We start from the raw sequence: 24,877 nt of genomic DNA on the forward strand, positions 1-24,877 counted from the left end.
ACTTGAGCCACAGCACCAATTCCATCTTTTTCTGCTTATGTGTGCTGAAGAATCCAACCCAGGACCTCATACATGCAAGGCAAGCACTCTACCATTGAGCCACCTTCCCAGCTCTTCTTTGTTTTCTTAACTTTCCTCACAAAAGAAAGATTCACTTCTTTGCAGAAGGGTGTCCCATCGGCAAAAGTGTGGCAAGCGAGCACAGACACAAGGCAGCCTGCTTTCCTATTTACTCCTAACACAGCAGGCCCTGCATCTCTGCTGATATTGGTTGAACTCTGGTGGACAATCTGCTCTCAAATGGAATTGAATTTCTTGAGAGTTTCTTCATATGCAAATCTAATTTTTTCCACGCTTCTCTCATCTTCTCTCACCATCATAGAAACACTGCTGGGTTTACCAATTTTATTCTGACAGAGACCTTGTGCAAGAACTCAGGAAATAATTCCCTTCCCAGGTCATGGATTAAGTCTGTTTATAGCCTACTGATTAAGTCTGACTGCAGAGACTTGGGGCACTGTTCCTACAATGGTTGTAGGAATTGGTTGCTGAGGCATATTTTTGACATGACCATGTCAAAAGAGAGTTACAACATCTATAACGCTGTGTATGCCATGGCCCATGCCCTCCACCAGATGTTTCTTCGTCACATGGAAGAGCCAGGAATGCACAGTGGGAAACCAAGGGCATTTCTCCCTTCACAGGTAATGGCATTGCTTTAAGTGACCTGCTCTAGGCATGCAGCTTTTCTATTGAAGGTTTCATAGCAGATAGTACAGGGCATCTGGCTCCATTTTGGAAAATACAAGAGACACTGGGCCTATAGTGCTGACCATGAAATGACTGTAGAATTTTGAAGACAAGTTCTTGAAGATCGCTACATCCAAGATAAGGAAATGCTGTGGCTTCTGTCTTCATCCTCACTCTGTGGGAAAAAAACCATCCCCTTTTCAATAGGATATATCCAAATTCTCCTTGTGCATTTTCAAAATAACAGATCAAGGGTGACTAGTTCTTGAAAACCTAAGATTGTCTGGACACAAGTGGCTCACACCTGTGGTTTACTCCTGACTACAATTAACCACCAAATAGATAGAGGTGGAATTGGGGCTCAATGGATGGAATGCTTACTTTGAAAGAAAAAGAAAAACACGTTAAGTTAAGTGCCTTGGCCCTTTGGTTGAGGCACAGGGTAGGCACACACACACACACACACACACACACACACACACACACACACACACACACACACACAAACACATACACACCATGAACTAAGTCTTGCTTAAGGTAATCTTTCATAGTTGTCATAAGTATTTTATGATTTTGCTTAGTTTATAGTTTATCTAGTTTTCAGACTGACTCTGATCACAATCATAAAATAAGTGATAGGAATTCATTATAAAGAGATGATGGAAGACTGTCATATAAAATGAATTCTAATATGAATTCTAACCAAATAATGATACTTAATTGGATGTGGCTAGAGTTTCATTCCCTTGAAATTGAGTTTCTCCATCCCATTTTGGATAACCAGGTTTTAGAAACTTCTTAACAAGTTAGTCCACTGTGGGTCTGAATTTGATACAGTTGATTGGATTCCTGTGATGTATGTGAATCATGTGGTGGGAAGGAAGGAAAATCTGTGTGCATCCATTGTTCTGGGGTCCTGTGATAACTCTGCGAAGCACTTTACCATACTGTAATGTGACCCTTTTAGCTGCATCCCTTTTTGAAGAAGATCAAATTTACCAATCTTGTTGAAGACCAAGTGATTTTGAATGAAGAAAGGAAATTGGAGGCAGAGTATGACATTATGAGCTTTTGGAAATTTCCAGAAGGTCTAGGACAAAGGGTGAAAGTTGACCAGTTTTCTCCAACTATGCCACATGGCCAACAACTGATTTTGTTTGAAAATCTGATAAAGTGGCCCACGGGAATTACCAAGGTGGGTCATTTATACATCTCCATTCTCTCCTTTTTTTAATGTATTGTTCAGGATGGAGAAATGGAATCATTTATAAGAAGAGAAAAAGAACCCGAAAGAGAGGACAAAAACATTAGATACGACAGACTCCATAACTTTCAGTGTTCTTTACAATTCTATGAGAACAAGAATGATTCAGAAGAGTCCCTTAAGACATCAAAAGTGTTCAGGAGCTTGAAGTGGGAATATTGTCAGGCCACCACTGCATTATACAGTCAGGAGTCCAAAGGACAAGCAAGCTCATACCTCTGAGTGCAGAGATCTTGACATCATTCAATGCTGTAGCTGTGGCTCAGTGGAGAGATGTCACCCACACAGTGTTGCCTCTAATTCTGCTGGGCCATTGCTGGAAAACAGAAAAGTATCTGCACAAAGATAGAAATGTCTGGAAGCCCAACAGATTATTCCATTTACAATGAATCAAAGAAGAGAGTGCTCACTGATCTGTAGGTGCTTGTGTAATGGCTGCTATTGTTGGACAACTATGTATTCAACGCAGAGGAGTTGATGAATTTTACTACAATAAAACTTCAAGGAGAACCAAAACAGCTTAAGTTAATAAAGTAAATGGGTGTTAGACTGCCATGTCAAATGTCTACAACAAACTGTATGAAATATCTGATCACTTGCCCACTAGAGAAATGAAAACTTCAAATCCAATAATTTTTTGCCCTTTATTGAGTATAAACTTACAATTTGGGGCTAATAATTAATAGGAAGTTGCCCTTATACATTCATCATACTCCAATAGTAAAGGAAGTTAGTATTAAGTCATTTCTAAGGAAAGAGTCTAAGGTATAAGGCACCTGTTCTTGGATTCTCAGGAAAATAAAATGAATGTTTACCTTGTCAAAGAGGACAACGTACCAGAATGATTCTGATCTCATGTCTTTTGCCCATTAGCAGCAAGCCCAATGCAAACACAGTTGTAACAGTTTGTGTTTAAACAGTCACAAGTTACATTAAAATTGCTCACACTTAGCTGAGTGCCAGTGCCTTAGGCCTGTAAACTTAGCTCCTCAGAGAGCTGATATGTGAGGATCATGGTTCCAAGCCATCCTGGGAAGGAAAGTTCATGATTCTTTTATCTCCAGTAAACCAACAAAAGTCAGAATGTATACATGGTTCAAGTATTCACAAAAACAATGCTCAGAAACAACACCCAGACCCTGGCTTCAACTATCAGAACCAGCACCAAAAAAACAAAACCCATAAGAACATCAGATCACTTTCATTTCTTTAGGTGGCCAAGATGGAAATTCACTGTGAAGTACAGAAAGCTGAAGCATATGAAATAAAAAGAACAAACAGAAGACAGAGATCATAGCTTGGAAAAAATAGGAAGTTCTGAATAATATCATTGATGCTGTTATTTTTTTGTCAGTCTTGGGACTTGAACTCTGGACTTGGGTGCTGTCCCTGAGCTCTTCAGCTGAAGGAGAGTGCTCTACTACTTAAGCCATAGCACCACTTCTGGTTTTCTGGTGATTAATTGGAGATAGTTTCAGAGACTTTCCTGCCTGGGCTGGCACTGAACCACAATCCTCAGATCTCAGCCTGTGAGTAGCTAGGATTACAGGTATAAGCCTCCAGCACCCCACCATTGATGCTGTTTTGATAAATGAGGTCCAGGCCTTTAATATTGTTGCAACAGTTCCTTTTCAGTACTCAGAAAGAGTTTAGAATAATACATGTATTGTAGGTAGGGGAAGACTTCAACAGGAAACAGAGCCAGTACAGTGTAGGTAGAAAAAAAACATTGGTTACCCATTCTGCTAACCAAACACAACTAAGGACGTATAAATCTTGGTGAACTGTGAATACAAGTGTGAAATAATTTTTGCTGGCTACCCAAAGCAATTATGTTCTTATGTATGATTAATAGGTGATATTTCCAAGACTCTTAAGGTATCAATTACATCATTACTTACTAGGTAGAGCTGCTTCTGCCTTTAAATACAACCAAGGGGTAAAGAACCAAAGATCTTTTCAAGCTTGGAGCCCAAGGAAAGCTCAGGCTCCATCCTCAGGACTGACGAACCAGAAGCTGGCCATTGCCAGCCTCTGTGTCAGAGGATACAAGCGTGGAACCTATACCTGTCTCTCCTTTACTCAAGTAAAGGAGAGGAAGGATGGGCTCATCATTGACTTCCATAGGACCTTGGTAAAATCAATGCCCAGAGCTCACAATGAGTCAATTTGTGCATCATATTGGACCAAATCTCTAAGGACACCCAAATAGAAATGGAAGAAGAGGAGAAAAGAGAACAACAGAAACACTAGATTTTTGAGGGGATCTCTTTAGCCATGCTGGCAAAAGATAGTGTGTCCTTTCTTCCACTGCTTTATTTTCTACTTACATTTTTCAGATCCAGTGGTGTTCAATCACCTCTTGATTGGACTAAATTACACATCTTAAAAGTGTTACTGTTTTACAATGAGATATGACAAAGTAAACAAGACACAAGAAACAAAGGTTGGCTTCCTAATTTGTTATATAGTTTCTAGATGACTCTATATACTGGACCGCATATATGGTGTATAAGCATGCACATCTAAGGGAAGCTAAGAGGAGGTCAAAGAACTACAGGAAAATGGGTGAAAAAATACAACAGAGGGGCCCATCAGCTGCACTGGTCATTGATGAAAGTGAACTAAGCAACTCAAGGCTGGTGATGGGAGGGAGGGAAAGCGAGAGAAAGTGGAAACAGCTGATCCTGAGCAAAAGAAAAGAAATGAACATATCACCTGATTTGGGAGAAACAGTTTTATTGTTAAAGTCTGCAGAGTTCATAAGCTTTGTAGATGAAGACAATGACAAGATGCATTGTGAAGGTTGAAATATGTTAGTGACTTCAGCTAAGTATCACTATGCCACAATACTGTGAAATTTATGTAATTATTCTCAATAAAGAAAAAGTGTTACTGTTTTAAAATACTGACTAAACCTTGAGTCATCTGTATTAACTTTTCACATTCTTGTGGAAGTCTATTATTAAATTCATTATTAATTTCAATATTATACACGCAATTTTTTTCAAGTCAGACACTAATGGCTACTTTAGAAGGCTTGGATCTGAGGATCACAGTTCAAAATTAGCCTGGACAGAAAAGTGTATGAGACTCCATCTTTAACTTACAAGTAAAAATACAGGACGGGAGATATTTCTCAAATGGTAAAATGCCACTTGTGAATTACAAAGCCAAGAAAGGGAGTTTGGGTCCTGATTTCCAGGGCTCGTATACACACACACACACACACACACACACACACACACACACACACATACACACACACACACACACACACACACACGATTTTTTCCATAAATTAATTTTTTATTCCCGTTTCTTCCCAGGACCCAACTCTGAAAACCATCAATCCTGTCTTTAATTTTTTTTAAAGCAAGTGATGTCTTTTCTCACGATGGTCTGTGGATGCCACTGTGGGCAGTGCCAATGATGTCAAAGGCTCAGCAGATACCAGGAAATAAAAATGCAGGGAGAGAAAAAATATCCAATATATTAAATGAAAGCCAAACAAGGGTGGGAGATGAAGGGTGGGGAGATGGAAGGGCAGGGATGGGAAGGGGAAACAAAGGAGGAGGCAACAATGCTTGATGAGAAATGTACTCATTACCTTGCTCATGTAATTGTAACTCCTCTGTACGGAATTTTCACAATAAAAAAAACTTATAAATTTTTTAAAAAAAGAAAACCAACCAAATATGCCAGAGCAGGAAAAAAAGAAAAGAGATGCCCATACGTTGCAGGTGAGTCATCTCAACCAGGAGAGGGGCCAGAATAGCAGGAATAGGCTATGGATCCCACCCGTGCTCCCTGGACCTGCTGCTCAGGATCTGCCCTGAGTTGGTGTTGCTGAACAAACCCTCAGACACGGACAAGGCCCTAGCCACATGCAGCCCCTCATGCTCAAGGCCCAGGTCTCCTTCTTATGATGCTCACTTCCCCATGCCCCAGGGCATGCTGGGAGTATCCTTCCCCTTCCAGAGCAGGACCCTGTGCCCCGTCTTCCCCAGAGGTGCCAAAGCATGTGCAGGAGCTAAGCAGCTTAGACATGCTGCTTGTCATGTCTGGGGACCGCTTGATGCACCCGGTGAGGCCTGCACCCTAGGTTGGTTGGCCTGGTAGGGGTAGATCTGGAAGCTCCCAGAGGCAGAAGCCGCACTCCTGCACTAACAGGTGGTGAATGGCTCATGGACCAACCAGACTGGGTACTGTGATCCAGAAGTATCTGCATATGTTCCCAGGAGGATCTGGCAATGGACTGGTAGCTTCCACCAGCCAAAGGGATAGAAGGTAGAAATTTTCTAACTGGCTTTGAGACCATCCAAAGCTAAGAATATTGCCTTGAGTTTTATGGTTTTCTTATTTTACTTCTCTTATTTTGCCACTTCTTGGCAATATTAACTCATCCAAACTCATACTTGCCTTCTTCCTCCCCGCCCCCCCGGAATCCTTTGACAAAACAATCTTGCAGTGTGTGTTCACATTTTCTACTTTCTTATAGATATGGGTCAGATAGATAACGTGCAGTTTGCTCTACATACATATTTTTCCCATTGTCGTTTCCTTTAAGAGTCAAAGAAAAAAGTAGAAACTACGTTTAAATTTTCCTGGCTTTGGTTCGTTATTTACTTCAATGTAAAACCTAATTTATGTTACTGGATTCTTTTTTTTTCTATTTTTTTTTTTTGTCGGTCACAGGCCTTGAACTCTAGGCCTAGGCTCTGTCCCTCAGTTCTTCAGCTCAATGCAAGCAATCTACCACTTGAGCCACAGCACCACTCCTAGTTTTCTCAGTGGCTTATTGGAGATTAAGAGTCTCATGAAGTTTTATGCCCAGGCTGGCTTTGAGCCATGATCCTCAAATCTCAGCCTCCTGAGTAGCTATGATTATGGGTTTGAGCCAGTGACTCCCAGCTATTGCTCAATTCTTTTATTATTATTATTATTATTACTCAATTCTTTACACACCAAAAGGCCAATATATGAGTGTTTTTAACTAAAAGTTGCTTTCCTTTAAATATTACCTGAAGAAAGTTACAAGAGTGATATGTAAAGTGATGCAATCAGCTGCATTTTGAAAACACCAAGAGATGGTCTGAGATCCCTCAAGTTTGTTAAGTTTGGACTCTTCATGCAATGTCAGTCTACATGTGATTCTCCTGTTCTCCCTGCTTTAAAACCAAATGGGAAATATCAATTTCCAACCAGTTTGTCTAAGGATTACTACTTTACATCTTTAAAAATGTCATTTTGAGATCAAATGTTTTCAAAGATTTAATTAAACATGTAATTTTTAAAAACTCAGTAAGGAATCCAGGTGAGAGTGATTCACACCTCTAATCCTAGCTACTCATGAGGTTGAGATCTGAGAATCAGGGTACAAAACCAGCCCAGGCAGGAAACTCCTTAGGACTCTTATCTCCAATTAACCACCAGAAAACCAAAAGCAGTGCTGTGGCTCAAGGGATAGAGCATTCTCCTTGAGCTGAAAACTGAGGGACAGCACCTAGACCCAGAGTTCAAATCTCATGACCAAGGGAAGTTAGTAAATGAAAGTCTTTTTTTCTTTTAATTTAATTTAATTTTATTTGTGAACATACTGTACAGAGGAGTTACAGTTACATGGGCAGGATAATGCGTACATTTCTTACCAAGCATTGCTGCCTCCTCCTTTGTTTACCCTTCACATCCCTTCCCAGCTTCCCCCCTCCCCCCCTAATCCCAATCCTTCTCCTTCCCCCCCTTTCCCCCCCTTCCGCCCCCCGTACCAACGTTGTAAAGCTCGTTTTGGACATGACAACTTGTACTTCTTATTGTTGCAACAGGTCCACCTATATCCTTAAACAACTGGTTTTTCCCCATCTCCTCCACAAGTTATATTGACATCAAATATAGTGAAAGCAGGGGTTACACTGTGGGGGAGGGACATACAAAGCAACAAAGAGATAATCTTATAAATGTGTTAGAAACACATGCATGAAAGAAAAAAACATTAAAATACACATCTAAGGGTTCATTTTCCTGACATCACATTATCTGACCTTTTCCGCTTGACTCATACATATACTAGATATTACAAATAAGGGAAACCATGGGACCTACGTTTCTTTGGGCCTGGCTTACTTCACTTAATATAATTTTTTCCAAGTTTTTCCATTTCCTAACAAATGGGGCAATGTCATTCTTTCTGATGGAGGCATAGAATTCCATTGTGTATATATACCACATTTTCTTTATCCATTCATCTACTGAGGGGCATCTGGGTTGGTTCCGTATCTTAGCTATGGTAAATAATGCTGCAATAAACATAGTTGTGCTGGTAGCTTTAGTGTGGTCTTGTTTGTAAACATTAGGGTAAATGCCCAAAAGTGGGATTGCTGGGTCATAGGGGAGCTCTATGTGAAGTCTTTTGAGGAACCTCCATACTGCTTTCCAAAGTGGTTGAACAAGTTTATATTCCCACCAACAATGAAGTAAGGTTCCTTTCTGTCCACATCCCCTCCAGCATCTGTTGTTGTTAGAGTTCTTGATTTTTGCCGTTCTAACTGGAGTGAGGTGCTATCTCAATGTTGTTTTGATTTGCATTTCTTTTATGGCTAGGGATGTTGAACATTTCTTCATGTGTCTATTGGCCATCCTTCTTTCTTCTTCAGAGAAGTTTCTCTTTAAGTCTTTCGCCCACTTATTTATTGGGCAGTTGTTTCTTTGAGGATTTGTTGTTGGGGGGTTTAATTTTTTGAGTTCCAAGTATATTTTAGATATGAGACCCTTGTCCGTTGTATGGCTAGTAAAGATCTTCTCCCAATCCGTGGGCTTTCTATTGATCTTGCTAGCTATGTAGTAAATGAAAGTCTTGAGAAAGGGAATTGATGAAACAAATTGGTTTCATTTGGATACAAAATGATTTCAAAAGCAAAAACAGTCTTCATTTTTTTTTTTGGTGTGTTGTGGGGCTTGAACTCTGGGCCTTAGCACTGTCCCTCAGCTCTTCAGCTCAAGGCTAGCACTCTACCACTTCAGTCACAGCACCACTTCCCATCTTCAATTTTTATACCCACAAAATGTTCAAGTAAGTAGCAGATGAGTACATTTTGAGTTTCATAAAATAAAGCTTATTATAAAATAATTGGTAATAAATAAGTTGATTAGTTATCAAGAAAATTAATAATAACAGACACTAATGGGGATGTGACCAAAAGGAATATTATAACACCATTGGTAATATAATATGACAAAAGATATAATATTACATGCATATTACACACACACTAGTATGGGTGTTTGTTATGTCTATGTTTATGACACTACTTAGAAGCTGATTGCAGAACCAGGCTCTGTTCCAATCAACACATGAATGGAAAAAGTAAATTGAGTCACACAGACACAAGGAGTCTTGAGTATGCAATTATATGTTTGAGTCAGGAATATGGGTGGAAGTGGAGAACATCGTGTTCAGTTAATCACCCTGACAAATGCAGCAGTGGTATATACTGGACACCATTTGAAAAATGAAGCATACAACCTGTGGGTGGGGTAGGGAGGGAAAAACTGGGTAACATTGTAAAAACAGAAATGTACTCAATACCTGATTTACATAATGGTAACTCGTCCGTACAACACATTTACAATACACACAGACAAACAGACATACAGAAAGAAAGCACACAGACAGATAGAGGCAACACAGATCCCCAAGTTTTCTCTTATTTTTGAAATGTAGGGAGAAGAAGGCTTAGAGTACTAGAGTAGACACCAATGACAATGAAGTAGAAATTGTTAGCTTCTCCAGCAAGGAAACTTGATACACGGTTCAGGCAGAAAAGGCAAATTGCCCACCCTCAGGAGATGGAGGCCCATGGAGAGGACAGAGGAAAAGGAAAAAGAAGAAAATAAAAAGAGAGACAAAGTGACTTGTGGTAAGCCAGGACCACAGCGGATGTGGAAGTGACCACAGAGTCTGGGGAACTTCTCACTGTCCTAGGGAAGTGTGACCAGGATGGTCCAGGAAATGACCTCCATGGATGAGGAAGTGACCTCAGATTGTGGGGTCCTTTGCTGACTCCCAGTCAGGTGATTGACAGGTGATTACTGGTTTCAGGCAGGTGAAGAGGAAGTGGGGAGGGCCTGTTCTCTTGGGCAGACTGAACAGAAATAGTTAGAGTAATAGATGAGGAGAATGGGATAAAAGTTTGTCCTCTGAGGCAGCCACAGGTTGCTCATACCGATAATCCTGGGTATAGAAGCAACAAAGATTTGTACCTCAGAGCCCGAGTCAGGCTAGGCCCCAGCACTGATGCTCTTGCAAGGTCTTGCTGGCTACCAACACCAACTAGCATTTGCATCCTTACTTTTCCAATTTACATTTGCCAAGACCTTCCTCATAAATATATGCAGCCAGTTCACAGAACCAGCCACCATGGTGAAGTCTATGCAGAGCAGGACCCTATGCTGTGACCTTGGTATCACTTCTAGTATGAGGAACTAATAGAGAAGACAGGTAGGGAGACATGGACAGAGCTGGCACCACGCGGTTGTCAAAGTGGGAACAAGAATTCCCGGAGCACTCAGGACATGATGTGGACACAGCACAGCAAGACCCATCCATACACCCACATCTACCAGGATCCTCAGTGTGCAGGCCTGCTATGTTCCCAGAAAGTCATAGATCATGGAACATCTCTGTCTAACAGTGGACTGCCAATATATTGATAGGTGCAGTCTGATGGTCAACAACATGCAAGCACTGAAGAAGTTCAAGGTTCAGAGTGCAAATGTCTAATTGGAAAAGTGCATTGACCTTGAAGTATTTATCTGTAATGGTAGAATTCCGGGACACTGTTGGTAATACCTGCAGCAGTAAATAAATACATTGAGCTCTTCTGAATTCTTATGCATGTGCAGTTGGTATAAAAACCTGAATGGGTCATTTCACATAACTTCTGTGGCTCCCTTATGCCTAGGTTGTGAGCCTGCCCATCCTCATCTTTGATGGTGCTCCAAGAACTCTGACTGGGCCTTTGCTGGCCATGGCGCTCTATGATCATTTGACCTTCACATGGCATCCACTGCTGTCATCCATTCCCATCATCCTTAGTGACCCTTGATTGGTTGTGCTTTTTTTGTTTTCAACTTTTTGCTTTCACACAAGTTTGTGAACAACTCAACAAGAGAGGAATCCATCCCTGGAGTTTCATTATCTACTGTCTTGGATGAAATCATGGTCCTGAGGGTGTGGAGAGGAAAATGGTACACATGTTTTCTAACTTCTGTTTTGACCTTGAATCTGGGCCCTAGATGCAGAGCCAGTGGGCAGAATGGGCTCTGTATTCCTCTAGGACAGTGGAAGCCTTCCATGTATCAAGAAGCCACAAAAACTGAAGATCCATTTAGACGCCCACCTGACACTGCAGGCACAGTCAGCATCCAGAAACACAGCTCCATGTCAAAGCAGCAGCAATGTTCCCTGTGGCTCTGACACTGCTTCTTCTCCAGCATCCTCTCCTGATCACTTTCTCTGAAGATGGCAGACACATTTGCACAGAGAAATCCGTAGCATGCAGCAAAGGAGATGTGGTCATTGCTGAATTTTACTCCCTCTATTCTTGGGAATTGGTCGTTCAAGGCTTGAATGACCCTACCCTGCAGCAACAGAACATTCAGTAAGTGATTTCTTGGATTTTCTTAAATTTTGAATTTTCTCTTTGTGTTACAGTCAGATATGGGGAAAGTTTGGACACAATCACTTATGTGCTCTGCATCTTCTACACTGCCCTCATTACAACAGCTCTACTTCATTTCAGGTGTTCCCAATGAATATTTTTCTTTCTTCCAAGTGTACAGATTTTGCTTTCTGTCTTCCACTCCACTCCCCTTTCCAGAGATGTCCCGACCACCCCACCATCACTGTGACTCCTCCACTCATCACTGTTACTCAGGGTCACTGGGGTGACCAAGAGTCCATACAAAGACACTAAAGTGCAATGTCCCCATCCATAGGACAAAGGCCAGGGAATCTTCAATCCATTCTGCTCTTTATACTTCTTAAAACAGGACCAATGTTTGGACCTCTTTCAGGGCAATGTTTCTTAGGATAGACCTGCAGTTTCTGTTTCTGGGGTTATTTCATGTCAGCAAAGCTGGGAATGGGGAGCTGCTGGACAGATCAGTAATAAGAGATGCATGACAGATTTGATTTTTTCTCCTTAACTAATGTAAGTAAGCTTCTGTCCTGCTATCCATGTCTTGGCCTGTCTCCTATGTCATTCCCAGAAACTCTGTTTCCATTCCTTATTTATTGTTCCCTGCCAATAACTTCCTAAACTAGATTTGAATGTTTTTTTTTCATATATATTGTCAGTAATGGGTCTTGAACTCTGGGCTTGGATGCTGTCCCTGTGCAATTCAGCTTAAGACAAGTGTTCGATTGCTGGCAACACAGTGCCATTACCAATTTTCTAGTGGTTTATTGGAGATAAGAGTCTCATGGACTCTTCTGCCCTCGTTGGCTTTGAACCCTGTTCCTCAGATCTCAGCCTCCTGAATAGATAGGATGACAGGTGTGAGCAAAGGTGCCTGGCTTTTTCATATGTTTTATACACACTTTCATTCATGCATTTGACCCAGGTGAGCTCACTACTTTCAGATCTATACAATTCACTGTAAACTAGGGAAGTCATGAATGAATCTTCTCAGACAAGTTGTGTGGAAACACCCTGTATGGGGTTTGTTCAGGAGAGGAATACTTTATTCCATGAGAGACTTATGAGAGATACTGAACCCAAATTAGTGTGGTGAGGAAGTGAGTGAGAAAGATGGGGCTCATGTGTAAACCCAGCATTAGAAACGTACCGCCATGGGAGGTGGGAGATGTCAGAGCTATCCTCTTCACTGTCCATTCTCAAATTGAGCTGTGTGTGTGTGTGTGTGTGTGTGTGTGTGTGTGTGTGTGTGTGTGCATGTCCACACACACTCTGGTACTCAGGCATCATCTCAAGTCCTTATGGCTGTTCCTTGGCATTTTTTCTGTCCTGGTTGGCACTCTACCACTTGACCTACAGCTCTGCAACAGTTTCTGTGGAGTTGCACAAAAAATGTGTCACAGACATTACTGCCGAAAGTGAATACAATACAAAATTCTCCTATATCATCCTTCTTAGTAGTTATAATTGCAGGCCTGAGCCACCAGTTCCCAGTTCATATTTAGTATTACTGATATTCTAGATGTCAAGCCTCAGTTACATTGCACACAATGACATCAGCAAACATCCATGAAGTTGAGATTCTCTCTATGAGAATTTCCCTAAAATGATTATATTGAATGCTAGGAGAACTCGTCGTTCTGGAACATTCTTGATTCATATTGGTATGTGATACCATCTGGCCTTTCAAATGTCTCCGAATTATACCAGTCTGTGCCTGTCTTTCCAGAAATTCCATGCAGGCTTCAGTGTTCCTGAGTCTGTAGTGACTTCCACAATGTCAACACTAGAGGGAGCTCAGGGACTGTGAGAAGTCAGCTGTAGGCAATAAACCACTTCAGCAGCAGAGAAAACCAAAAGCAATTTTGGTGACAAATACTCTGTGGTCCAAAAAACCTCACGAGAACCCCAATGAGTCATGGGTCCAAATATGCCTTCTCCTGGGTGCACAGGAGGCCCATATGCCTCATCCACAGGGATTCTGCCTAGCAGTAGCAAGATCTGTGTGCTGGAACAGGCCTTAGACACAGCTGTGGCCACCAGAACTCTATTACACCTGGAATACTAACCAACAGGGTCACCAAAACTGATGAAGGTTAATGAAGTTTCCCTCTAAAAGTAGGGACTCTTCAGTTGGGATCTTGGACTCTGATCACAGAAGAAGAAATTCTAGACAAGTCACAACAGTAAGAAAATGTGGCAGAGCTTTCCTGAGTAAGGAAGAAAACAAACAAGCAGGTAGACAAACAGGAAACAAAAAGGCAAAGACACACTCTAACTGAGGAGAGACACACAGCTCTTGGGCTGCCAGGGGTATACAGATGGTAAAGGCAGGACGTCTGACTTCAAAGTTACACAAACATCAGTTTGTCATCTTTGCACTAATCACTCCTGGTGTTACACTTTCTGAGTTTCTGTATGTTTTGGCCATTCTTTCCAGATGACAGGGAAGGAAGGTGTGCTGTTGTCTATATTTGGCGTAGGATGTTGCATATGTTTTGGGGGAGCATTTTGGGGGGAAGGCATTTGCCCTACAAGACAACTGATAATTCATATGATGAGAAATGCATCTCTCAGGAAGCAATGCAACCTGTTGCCTCTCTTTGAAGTAAAGATACTAGCCCTGTGTTTCTAAATCACATGTTTCTGAGTTGCCTTCTCTAGAACTCATTTTTTTCCTTAATTTATCCAGCTTCTTTTTGTGCTCAATGACTTTGGTCCCTTAATATTAAGTTATTTAGATGGATGAATAGCTCTCTGTTTACTGTGAGCTTCCCAGACCTCATTTTTTACTAATCTGTTCTATTCCATTTTCCCCTAAATGACTTCATTACCTTAATATTAAGGGAAGTAGATGGACAAGCTTTAAGCTTTGAGTTTTTGAATTCCTGGAATGCATTAACCAGGCCTCATTTTCCTTAGTCTATCCTGCCTGAGTACAGCATCCTCAGTCTACTGAGATCAAGACCAATACAGTGCTGGGTGAGGACTAAGACTGACTCAGCTTGAATGTGGTAGAGGTGTGCTCATGAGCCAAGATGCCCACAACAATATACAATTAGTGATAGCTAATATAGAATTCAGATTGTCTGGTTGTAGATGACTTTCTCAGGTATTGAGGTTATTACAAAGTCTGCCAGAGGCTGTCCTGGCTATATGGTAATGGCACAGTTCTAATGCTATTACCTAGCCCAAACTAAGCTGTGGGAAAATATCACCATCTTACTTCCCTGTCTTACCTATTATAATTGGGATGGAAAACCATGCAATGCTACAGCAGCATGGTAAATTTTGTAAAGGAAGCCACAAGCTGGGCATAGGTGGCTGACGCCTAGAATTCTAGCTACTTAGGAGGCTGAGATCTGTGGACCGGGGTTCAATGCCATCCCAGGCAGAAAAGACTGTGAGACTTTTATCTCCAGTAAAGCAAAAAAAAAGCCAGATGTGGCTCTGTGCCTCATGTGCTAGAGAGCTAGTCTTAAGGTGAAGATTTTAGGGTCAGATGCCAGGCCTAGAGTTCAAGCCCCACAACAAACAAAAAATAAAAGCAAGCCACAGGACCATCTTGGTGAACATCACCATCTACTCAGGCTATCTAGCATCCCCAAAGCCCAAATTGTCATGTGGATACACTTAAGCCACAATCTAGCTTATGCTGATGTAGACTAATGCACACTGGATTCCTAGAGAGCCTTCAGTTCCTGCCTGGTGCCATCTTGAGCACTGTCCTTCTAGGGCAGTGGTCCCTGAAATTATTCACTGTGCAACGAGACTGGACTGAGCCAGATAACAACAGAGTCACATAGCCACAGTGGCTTCACAACGCTAAGCAAGAAGACAGGTGTCACCCTACTCCACTCAGGGTGGAAACTGATGCAAATGGCATTTGGTTCTGCCTCAGCTACTTTCCAAAACCTCCTGAAAGATTCTAATGGAAGCTGTGGTGCTAGCACCAAACAGTGCCTCTAGATTATTCTGGATAATTGGTCCAATCATGACATGCCTGACAAAGGGTTCTAAGAAAAACTGTGACCAAATCTTCTGCCCTGCTCACTATAAGGTTGTATCCCACAGCTGCTGTCGTTCACGAGAATGGAGGAGGGAGGTTGAGGCAGTGTCTTCCTTCTCTGTCCTAAACCAGTTCTAGAGGCACAATCTAAAGGTTGGACCCAAGAGTAGAAACTATAAGCACATCCCCAGCACTGGTCTCAGTGTATGGGGATGGTGCTGAGATTTAACTTTAATTCTCTCCCTCCCTGCAATGTCGGAGGGTTTCAGTCCATAATGAGCTACTAATGCTGTTAATGGGGAGGAAAATGGAGATGGCTTCTTCCCCTTTTTCTCACACATCCTTTCCTGTTGTTTGTTCTACTAGAGAAGTATCTTCCAGTCCACACTCCCTTACTCTCTTCTGTTCATTGTTGGGAGAGGCAATCTTTATGTTATAGCTTCCTTGGCTGTCATCTTGCTCTGCTTCTAGGAATCCCCTTGAATGATGAGATACTCTGAGTCAGCTTAGTGTGCCTCTACCACATCAAATGGATTTTGTACTTCTGTGATTTCTTTACTTTCCTCACAAGGCAAGATTCACTTCTTTGCAGAAGGATGCACCATTGGCAAAGGTGTAGCAAGCGAGCACAGACACAAAGCAGACTGCTTTCCAATTTACTCCTAACACAGCAGGCCCTGCCTCTCTGTTCATACTGGCTGAACTCAGGTGACAATCTGCTCCCAATTGGAATTGAATTTCTTAAGATTTTTTCCATATGCACAGCTTATTTAAGGTACTAAATGATTTGGGATGTAAGCTGGGCCTGCTCCTATGTCACGGCACACAGCAGTGTTTTTCACTTATCCATATGGGGCAGAGAGGAAAAGCCAGCTGGCTCATTCCCCCCCCCCCGCCTCTCTCTCTCTCTCTCTCTCTCTGTCTCTCTGCAATCTCAGAAGAAAAGTCATCTCATGTATGCTGATCAAAACCTGTTCAGGAACTCTCCCAATTCTAAGAACTTTTCTTAGACTCCAAATTAGAATGCCACCTGGTTGGATCTATACATATTACTGTGTGTAGAAATCAACATTTGATTCAACAAAGTCATGAGATTTGCAGTTAATCATTTGTAATACTTGTATACCTACCCAAATTTTGTGATTTCTGTGCAGGATCAACTTAAAGAAATACCAATTACTTCTCACCCTGGTGCTGGCTGTGGAGGAGATCAACAAGAATCCCCATCTGCTACCCAACATGACTCTGGGGTTTGAGATCTATACTGTGCATTATTCAGGTACTGATCTGTTAGAGGATCCACTCACCTGGCTGTCTGGGAAGAATAAAAACATCCCTAATTACACCTGCAGAAGAGACAGCAAAGCTATAGCGGCACTCACAGGAACCTCAAGCACATTTGTCCCAATAGGGACACTGCTGGACCTCTACAAACTTCCACAGGTGAGGCTGGGAGGGGTGGGCAGATGTGAAGCCATATCCACAGTGACCCTGCCCTCAACAGGCTGAAGAGGAGGTGGTATCACAAACCCTTCTAAATGCATAATCTCACAGGGAGAAGCCTCCAAAAGTGGGTGGGACATACACATTTTTATTGCTGCAAATAGAAGGAGGGGTGTTGAGAGGAAAGGATGATCCAAAACTCTGAGCCTTATCTGTACATGTCTACAAAGACTTCAGAACATGGGAGATGACTTTGCAAATGGGATAAGCAAACTTTTGTTCCCACCACTGTACTACCAGTTGTTGTTTCATTCACATCAGGACTGAGATTTGCCTATGACCATCCTCTTCCTGATGTTGTTTCCATTTGTTCCTTGTAGTTCATCTTTGGGGCTTTTGATCCTCTCCTGAGTGACCATGGAAAGTTTGGTATTGTCTATCAGATGGCTGCCAAGGACTCAGGTCTAGCCCTGGCCATGGTCTCCTTGATGCTTCATTTCAGCTGGAACAGGGTGGCACTATTCATCACCGAAGAAAACTATGGAATGTGGTTCCTCTCAGAATTGAGGGAAGAGATGGGCAAGAGTAGAGTCTGCTTTGCCTTTGAGAACATGATCACTTACAATGTCCTTTCAGATATATCAGATGATCTATCGATGCAGCGCCAGCTAATGGACTTATCAACCAATGTGATTATCATTTATGGGGACAGTAAATTTCTACTAAGCTTTATTCTTAAATGTAGGCACTTTTTAATTACAGGCAAAGTCTGGGTCCTGAACTCACCCTATGATGATGTGACTATTGCTAAAAGACATTTTCTGATTGACTCTTTCCATGCACCTCTTATCTTCTCTCACCATCATAGAAACACTGCTGGGTTCACCAATTTTATTCTGACAGAGTCCTTCTCCAAGAACTCAGCAAATAACTCCCTTCCCAGGTCATGGATTCAGTCTTTTTATAGCCTACTGATTAAGTCTGACTGCAGAGACTTGGGGCACTGTTCATACAATGCCACACTGCATTGGTTGCTGAGGCACATTTTTGACATGACCATGTCAGATGAGAGTTACAACATCTACAATGCTGTGTATGCTGTGGCCCATGCCCTCCACCAGATGTTTCTTCATTACATGGAAGAGACAAGAGTGCACAATGGGCAACTCACGGCATTTCTCTCTTCACAGGTAATGGCTTTGCTTTTGGGTGACCTACTCTAGGCATGCAGAACTTCTATATAAGCTTTCATAGCAGATGCAACTGGGTTGTCTGGCACCATTTTGGCAAATACAAGAGAGTCTGTTGTGCTCTCCATGAAGTGACGATAGAGCTGTGAAGACAATGTTCTTGAAGAACGCTGCATCCGTGACAAGGGAATGTTGTGTCTTCTGTCCCCATCCTCACTATGTTTGGAAAAAACCGTCCCCTTTTCAATAGGATATATTCAAATTCTCCTTGTACCTTTTTAAAATAACAGATTAAGGGTGACTAGTTTTTTTATTGTGAAAATATTTTACAGAGGGGTTACAATTACATGGGCAAGATAATGAGCACATTTCTTACCAAGCATTGTAGTCTCCTCCTTTGTTTCCCCTTCCCATCCCTTCCATAACGACTTCTACATCCCATTGTTGCAATTGGTTCACCTGTATGCCTATTTAAACGATTTCTTTTTCCCCTTCCCCTCCACAAATTATACCGACATCAAATACAGGGGTTATACTGTGGGGGAGGGACATACAAAGCAACAAAGAAATAAACTTATAAATGTGTTAGAAACAATCACATGAAAGAAAAAAAACATTTGAATATATATCTTAGGGTTCATTTCCCTTACATCACCTTATCTGAACTTTTCTGCTTGACTCAGACATATACTAGATGTTGGAAATAAGGGAATCCATGGGACCTATGTTTCTTTGGGCCTGGATTACTCTACTTAATATAATTTTTTCCAAGCCTTTCCATTTCCTAACAAATTGTGCAATGTCATTCTTTCTGATGGAGGCATAGAGTTCCATTTTGTATATATAACACTTTTTCTTGATCTATTTATCTACTATGGGCATATGGGTAGGTTCCACATCTTAACTATAATAAATAATGCTGCAATAAGCATAGTCATGCTAGTAGCTTTAGTGTGGTCCTGTTTGTAAACATTTGGGTTAATGCCCAAAAGTGAGATTGCTGGGTAATAGGGGAGCTCTACGTGGAGTCTTTTGAGGAACATCCATACTACTTTCCAAAGTGTTTGAACATATTTACACTCCCACCAACAATGCAGTAAGGTTCCCTTCTGTCCACATCCCCTCAGCATCGGTTGTTATTAAAGTTCTTGATTTTAGCCATTCTAACTGGAGTGAGGTGATATCACAATATTGTTTTGATTTGCATTTCTTTTAAGGATAGGGAGGTTGAGCATTTCTTCATGTGTCTATTGGCCATCCTTCTTTCCTCTTCAGAGAAGTTTCTCTTTAAGGCTTTAGCCTACTTATTTATTGGGCAATTGCTTCTTTGAGAATTTCTTATTGGGGCATTTAATTTTTGAGTTCCAAGTATATTTTAGATATGAGACCCTTGTCTGTTGTATGGCTAGTGAAGATCTCCTCTAAGAGTGACTAGTTCTTGAAAACCTAATATTGCCTACACACAAGTGGTTCACACCTGTGGCTCACTCATGACTACAATTAACCAACAAAAAGACAGAGGGGGAGCTGTGGCTCAATGGACCGAATGATTACTTTGAAAAGAAAAAAAAAAAAAAAAACGAGTTGAGCACCTAAACTGTGAGAACACACCACAGGGCAGGCATGAACACACCACAGGGCAGGCATACACACACACACACACACACACACACACACACACACACACACACACACACACAGAGAACAAAGTCTTGCTTAGGTAATCTTTCATAGCTGTCACAAATATTCTATGATTCTAGTAAGTTTATTATTTACCTATATTTCAGACTGATTCTCTTATCAGAATCACAAAACAAGTGATTGGAATGCAATTTAGAGAGTCTGTTGGGGTCTATCATATGATAATTCATTATTTTGTTGGATGTGGCTAGAGTTTCATTCCCTTGAAATTGAGTTTCTGCAACCGATCCTGGATACCCAGGTTTTAGAACTTGGTAACAGTTTAGTCTGCTGTGGGCCTGCATTTGATACAGTTGGTTGGATTCTTGTGCTGTGTGTGAATCAGGGGATAGGAATGAAGAGTAATCCATTGTTCTGGGGTTCTGTGATAACACTGGGAAGCACTTCACCATACTATAATGTGTCCCTTTTAGCTGCATCCCTTTTTGAAGAAGATCCAATTTACCAATCCTGTTGGAGACCAAGTGGTTTTGAATGAGGAAAGGAAATTGGAGGCAGAGTATGACATTAAGAGCTTTTGGAATTCTCCAGAAGGTCTGGGACAAAAGGTGAAAGTTGGCAAGTTTTCTCCATCTAGGCCACATAGTCAACAACTGGTTTTGTTTGAAAATCTGATAGAGTGGCCCATAGGAATTACCAAGGTGGGTCATTTCTACTTTTGTTACTCTCTCTTTTTAAAAAAATGTATTGCTTTTAGGAAGTAGCTGTAGAAAGACCTTACAATTCCCTAAGTCAGGTTATGATCACAATGCTTCTAGGCAATGTCACCACATCCTTATTTCTCCCCCAGGGTCAGCCGTTTCTAACCATAATGGCATGATCTATATATAAATGAGCAGTAAGCTTATCCTGTTTTAAAGTTAGCTCAATGAAACTATGGCTCATTGGTGTACATTTCAAAACTTTCTGTTTCTGGAAGTTTCTTACTAACAGATTCATGGAAGGAACAGGGGAACATATCATGATCAAAATGTTGTTCTATGTTTGCATAGTGAATATCATAAAAGTTAAATGACACCTGTGAATCATCATTCCAGCACTGTGACAAAATATCTGAGGGAATCAAATGAGAAGGCAGAAGGGCTTGCTTTGCTTCTGCCTGGAGATTTCAAACCATGGTTGGATAGAGAGTTGCTTCTTAGTCTAGTGAGACAGGATGTAATGAAATGAGCATCTGCCAGTAAAATTCACCCACTTCATGACAGCTAGGAAGCCAAGAGAGATGTGAATGTCCCTGGGTACAGTAGCACCTCTACAGCAATCAGCCATGCTTTAGAGTGTGGGTTTGAAATTTCCCTGAGTGATTTTCCTCTCATGCTCTTATTCATCTGTAAACAGATCACATAATTCAAGAATAGGATGCAGGATTAACTTCCATTTCCTAATTTCATAGAGTTAACATCCAACACTTCAAGGCTCCATGACTTCCCGATAGTATGAGTGCTGGGTGTTGAGGCCCCACATATTCTTCAGCTCATGTCAGATGAAACTGTAAGAAGGTTCAGTAAATTCATTTGCTGTGTGCATATAAAGATTATGTGTTTTTATTATCATTTCCCCTAAATCACTGGAGTTTCTCAGATGTCAATTGAAAGGATAAAATGTCACTAACTTTCATATGAATATTCTCAGACTCCTCAGTCTGTGTGCAGTGAGAGCTGTGGTCCTGGATTCAAGAAAGCCTCTCTGGAGGGAAATGCTACCTGTTGTTTTGATTGCACTCCTTGCCCAGAGAATGAGATTTCTAATGTGACAGGTGAGTCTGTTAGTTAGAGAAATTCCCCATCTCTCCTTCCTACCCTTCAGTCCATGCAAGCCAGTGGAGTGATCTACAGTAACATGGCAGGAACACACATGCACCTTCACGCAGAGTTCCAGGGCAACGTTAACCATACTTCTCCTTAGAAGAAACACCCACTGCCCCTCCATACATCTCTGACTGTATTTTCTAATCTATTACAGACTTCATCTTGAGAATACCCATGTTCCCCTCTCCTCAATCACATTTTTTATATTTAAAGAAAATGTTTACCCATGGTTTCCATTATTTGTAATACCTACTGTTTGTCTAGGACAAGCAGAAAAGGTCAAAAGCTAGGTACTATGACCATATAAGTTGATGTTAAGTGAAATGAACGCCAAGATTGGGGCGTTTATAATGACCATGTAATTTTTTTCTTTCTTTGGTATGTTCCACCCGCATGGTATAACCCCTGTTTTCAATGTATTGGATTTGGTGCCCTGCATCTTGTATATACATTTTCCTAATTTGGGGAGGGCAAGGAAAAAACAAACTGCTTAAATAGGGATACAGTTGCCCCATTTTAGCCAGGAGATGTACAAGACACTATATTGAAAACGAATTTACAACTTTGGCATTGTTGGGGGAGTACTTGGGGATGTGGACAAAGAAGGGATGGTTAGGCAAAAACAAAGCAGGAGGCAAAATCCTAGAAGGGAAATGTACACTTTACCTTACTCATGTAAATGTAACTACTCTGTACAGTATTTTTACAATAAAAAACATTAAAAAAAAAGGGGGGAACAATGCTCCATAGGAAAATACTCATTACCTTAATCATGTAACTGTAACCACTTTGTACAGTATCTTAACAATAAAACATATATTTAATAAACAAGGGAGAAATGGAGAAAATAAGAGCTAAACTGAAAAAAAGGAAATATCAAGGACCAGTTGTTGATCTTTGAAATGATATGCAAATCATCATGGAATTGTGGACCTAACACAGCCTTTCATTTCTGAGTGCCTATTGCTGCTCATTTCTAATTAAATGTTATTTACTATTTAGCATGCACTAATAATACAACGGGCTTTGTTATGGTCACTCCATGCCTGACACTGGCACTAGGCTGCTAGCAATTCTTCAAATATAAAAGATTCAGAAATAGTTTATCATCTCCATTTCATTTCTCTTCTCCCTCCTCCAGCTGATCTTTCCCAGACCTTATCATATCAGTGGAGGAGCACTGTTCTTGACACAGATCAAATGCTCAAGAAGTTTGTGAGATTGAGGAGATTGAGGTTTGGATTAGACCCTCTTGCACAAAGTGAATTGGTTGGGCTGAGTCTCTATTCTCCATTATGTCTTGAATGAGTAGCAGAGAGCCAGAGTGCTATGACCTGTCAAGAATGCAGAACATAATGCTGGTAATCATATATTACACCTGTAATCCAAGCGATTTAAGCAGTTGAGATTTGAGGATGGAACTTCGATGTAATGATGTACAGGAAACTCAGTAAGATTCTTTATCACCATTAAGCACCCAAAAAGCTGTAATTGGAGCTGTGGCTCAAGTGGTAGAGTGGTAGTTTTGAGCATGAATACTCTGAAAAACATCCCATGGCAAGAGTTCAAGCACTGGAGGAAAGACAGACAGATGGAAGGAAGAAAGGAGCTAGAGAAGGAAGGAGGGAGGGAGGGAAAGAGGAAAGGAAGGAAGGAAGGAAAGAGAAGGAAGGAAGGAAGGAGGAAAGAAAGAAAACATAAACATAAAAACGGAAAGGGAAGAGGGAAAGAAGAAATGTGAGAAAGAGATTTGATGTGAAAGCATTTTGATATAGAGTTACTCTGTTGGTATTGAACTCACTACTGGTCAACTGGTGAATCAGGGGAAATGTGATAGCTACTTGAATGAAGGGGGTTGAGAGGAAAGACAAATACTAAACACAAACTAATAGTGATTCTCACACCTCACCAGACATGGAGCAGTGTGTCAGGTGTGCAGATCATCAGTTTGCCAACATGCAGAGAAATCACTGCCTGAGGAAAACTGAGGGCTTCCTGGCTTATGAAGACCCCTTGGGTATGGCTCTGGCTTGCACTGCTCTTTGCTGCTCTGCACTCACAGCTGCTGTTCTTGGGGTGTTTATCAAGCACGAAGACACCCCTATTGTCAAGGCCAATAACTGGGCCCTCAGCTACATCCTGCTCATCTCCCTCATCTGCTGCTTCCTCTGCTCCTTGCTCTTCCTTGGCCGTCCCCACACAGCCACCTGCATCCTGCAGCACACCACATTCGCAGTGGTCTTCACTGTGGCTGTCTCCACGGTCCTGGCCAAGACCATCACTGTGGTTCTGGCCTTCACGCTCACTGCTCCAGGGAGAAGCACGAGGCAGTGGCTGCTGTTCTGGGTTCCTAACCTCCTCATCCCCATCTGCACTCTCATCCAGGTGACCCTCTGTGGCCTCTGGCTGCGAATCTCTCCTCCCTTTGTGGACAAAGATGCACAATCTGAACATGGCTACATCATCATCCTGTGCAACATGGGCTCTCTCACTGCCTTCTACTGTGTCCTGGGATACCTTGGCTCTCTGGCCCTGGCCAGCTTCACTTTGGCTTTTCTGGCCAGAAACCAGCCTGACACCTTCAATGAGGCCAAGTTCCTGACCTTCAGCATGCTGGTGTTCTGCAGTGTGTGGCTCACCTTCCTGCCTGTCTACCACAGCACCAAGGGGAAGGCCATGGTAGCCGTGGAGGTGTTCTCCATTTTGGCCTCCAGTGCAGGTCTCCTAGGCTGCATCTTTGCCCCCAAGTGCTACATCATCCTGATAAGACCTGAGAGAAATTCTTTCTCCAGGTTCAGGGAGAGATCAGGTTCTGGAAGAAACAAACATTAAGATAAACATAGATGTTGCCTAGAATATTTAGAGGCTCTGAGAGCAATCTGTATCACATCTTAGTTTACTGTGAGGACTTCTTTGAACAAACAAGTTACTCTAATTCATTCCTCTGGTTATGTTAGAGACATAGCACATTCCCAACAAGACCTCCAAAATTTGCATTCTAACTTGGATAT

The 24,877-nt window shown here is 41.6% G+C and overlaps 1 protein-coding gene and 1 non-coding gene across 2 annotated transcripts; both read left to right on the plus strand.

The window, feature by feature from the left end:
• The first annotated feature begins 566 nt into the window (after nucleotides 1-566).
• Nucleotides 567-24,698, plus strand: LOC122119589 (vomeronasal type-2 receptor 116-like). The gene is made up of 7 exons (XM_042693603.1): nucleotides 567-704; nucleotides 1,721-1,948; nucleotides 11,510-11,676; nucleotides 16,879-17,167; nucleotides 17,548-18,357; nucleotides 20,472-20,703; nucleotides 23,779-24,698. Exons 1-7 carry the CDS (start codon nucleotides 567-569, stop codon nucleotides 24,696-24,698), a joined length of 2,784 nt encoding a protein of 927 aa, XP_042549537.1.
• Nucleotides 5,392-5,477, plus strand: LOC122119991. Its single transcript, XR_006149613.1, has one exon. It is a non-coding gene; the product is annotated as a small nucleolar RNA SNORD35 (small nucleolar RNA).
• Nucleotides 24,699-24,877: the final 179 nt, after the last annotated feature.

This window comes from Dipodomys spectabilis, unplaced genomic scaffold (assembly GCF_019054845.1).
Source record: "Dipodomys spectabilis isolate Male_0828 unplaced genomic scaffold, ASM1905484v1 ptg000173l, whole genome shotgun sequence".
Taxonomy (NCBI): domain Eukaryota; kingdom Metazoa; phylum Chordata; class Mammalia; order Rodentia; family Heteromyidae; genus Dipodomys; species Dipodomys spectabilis.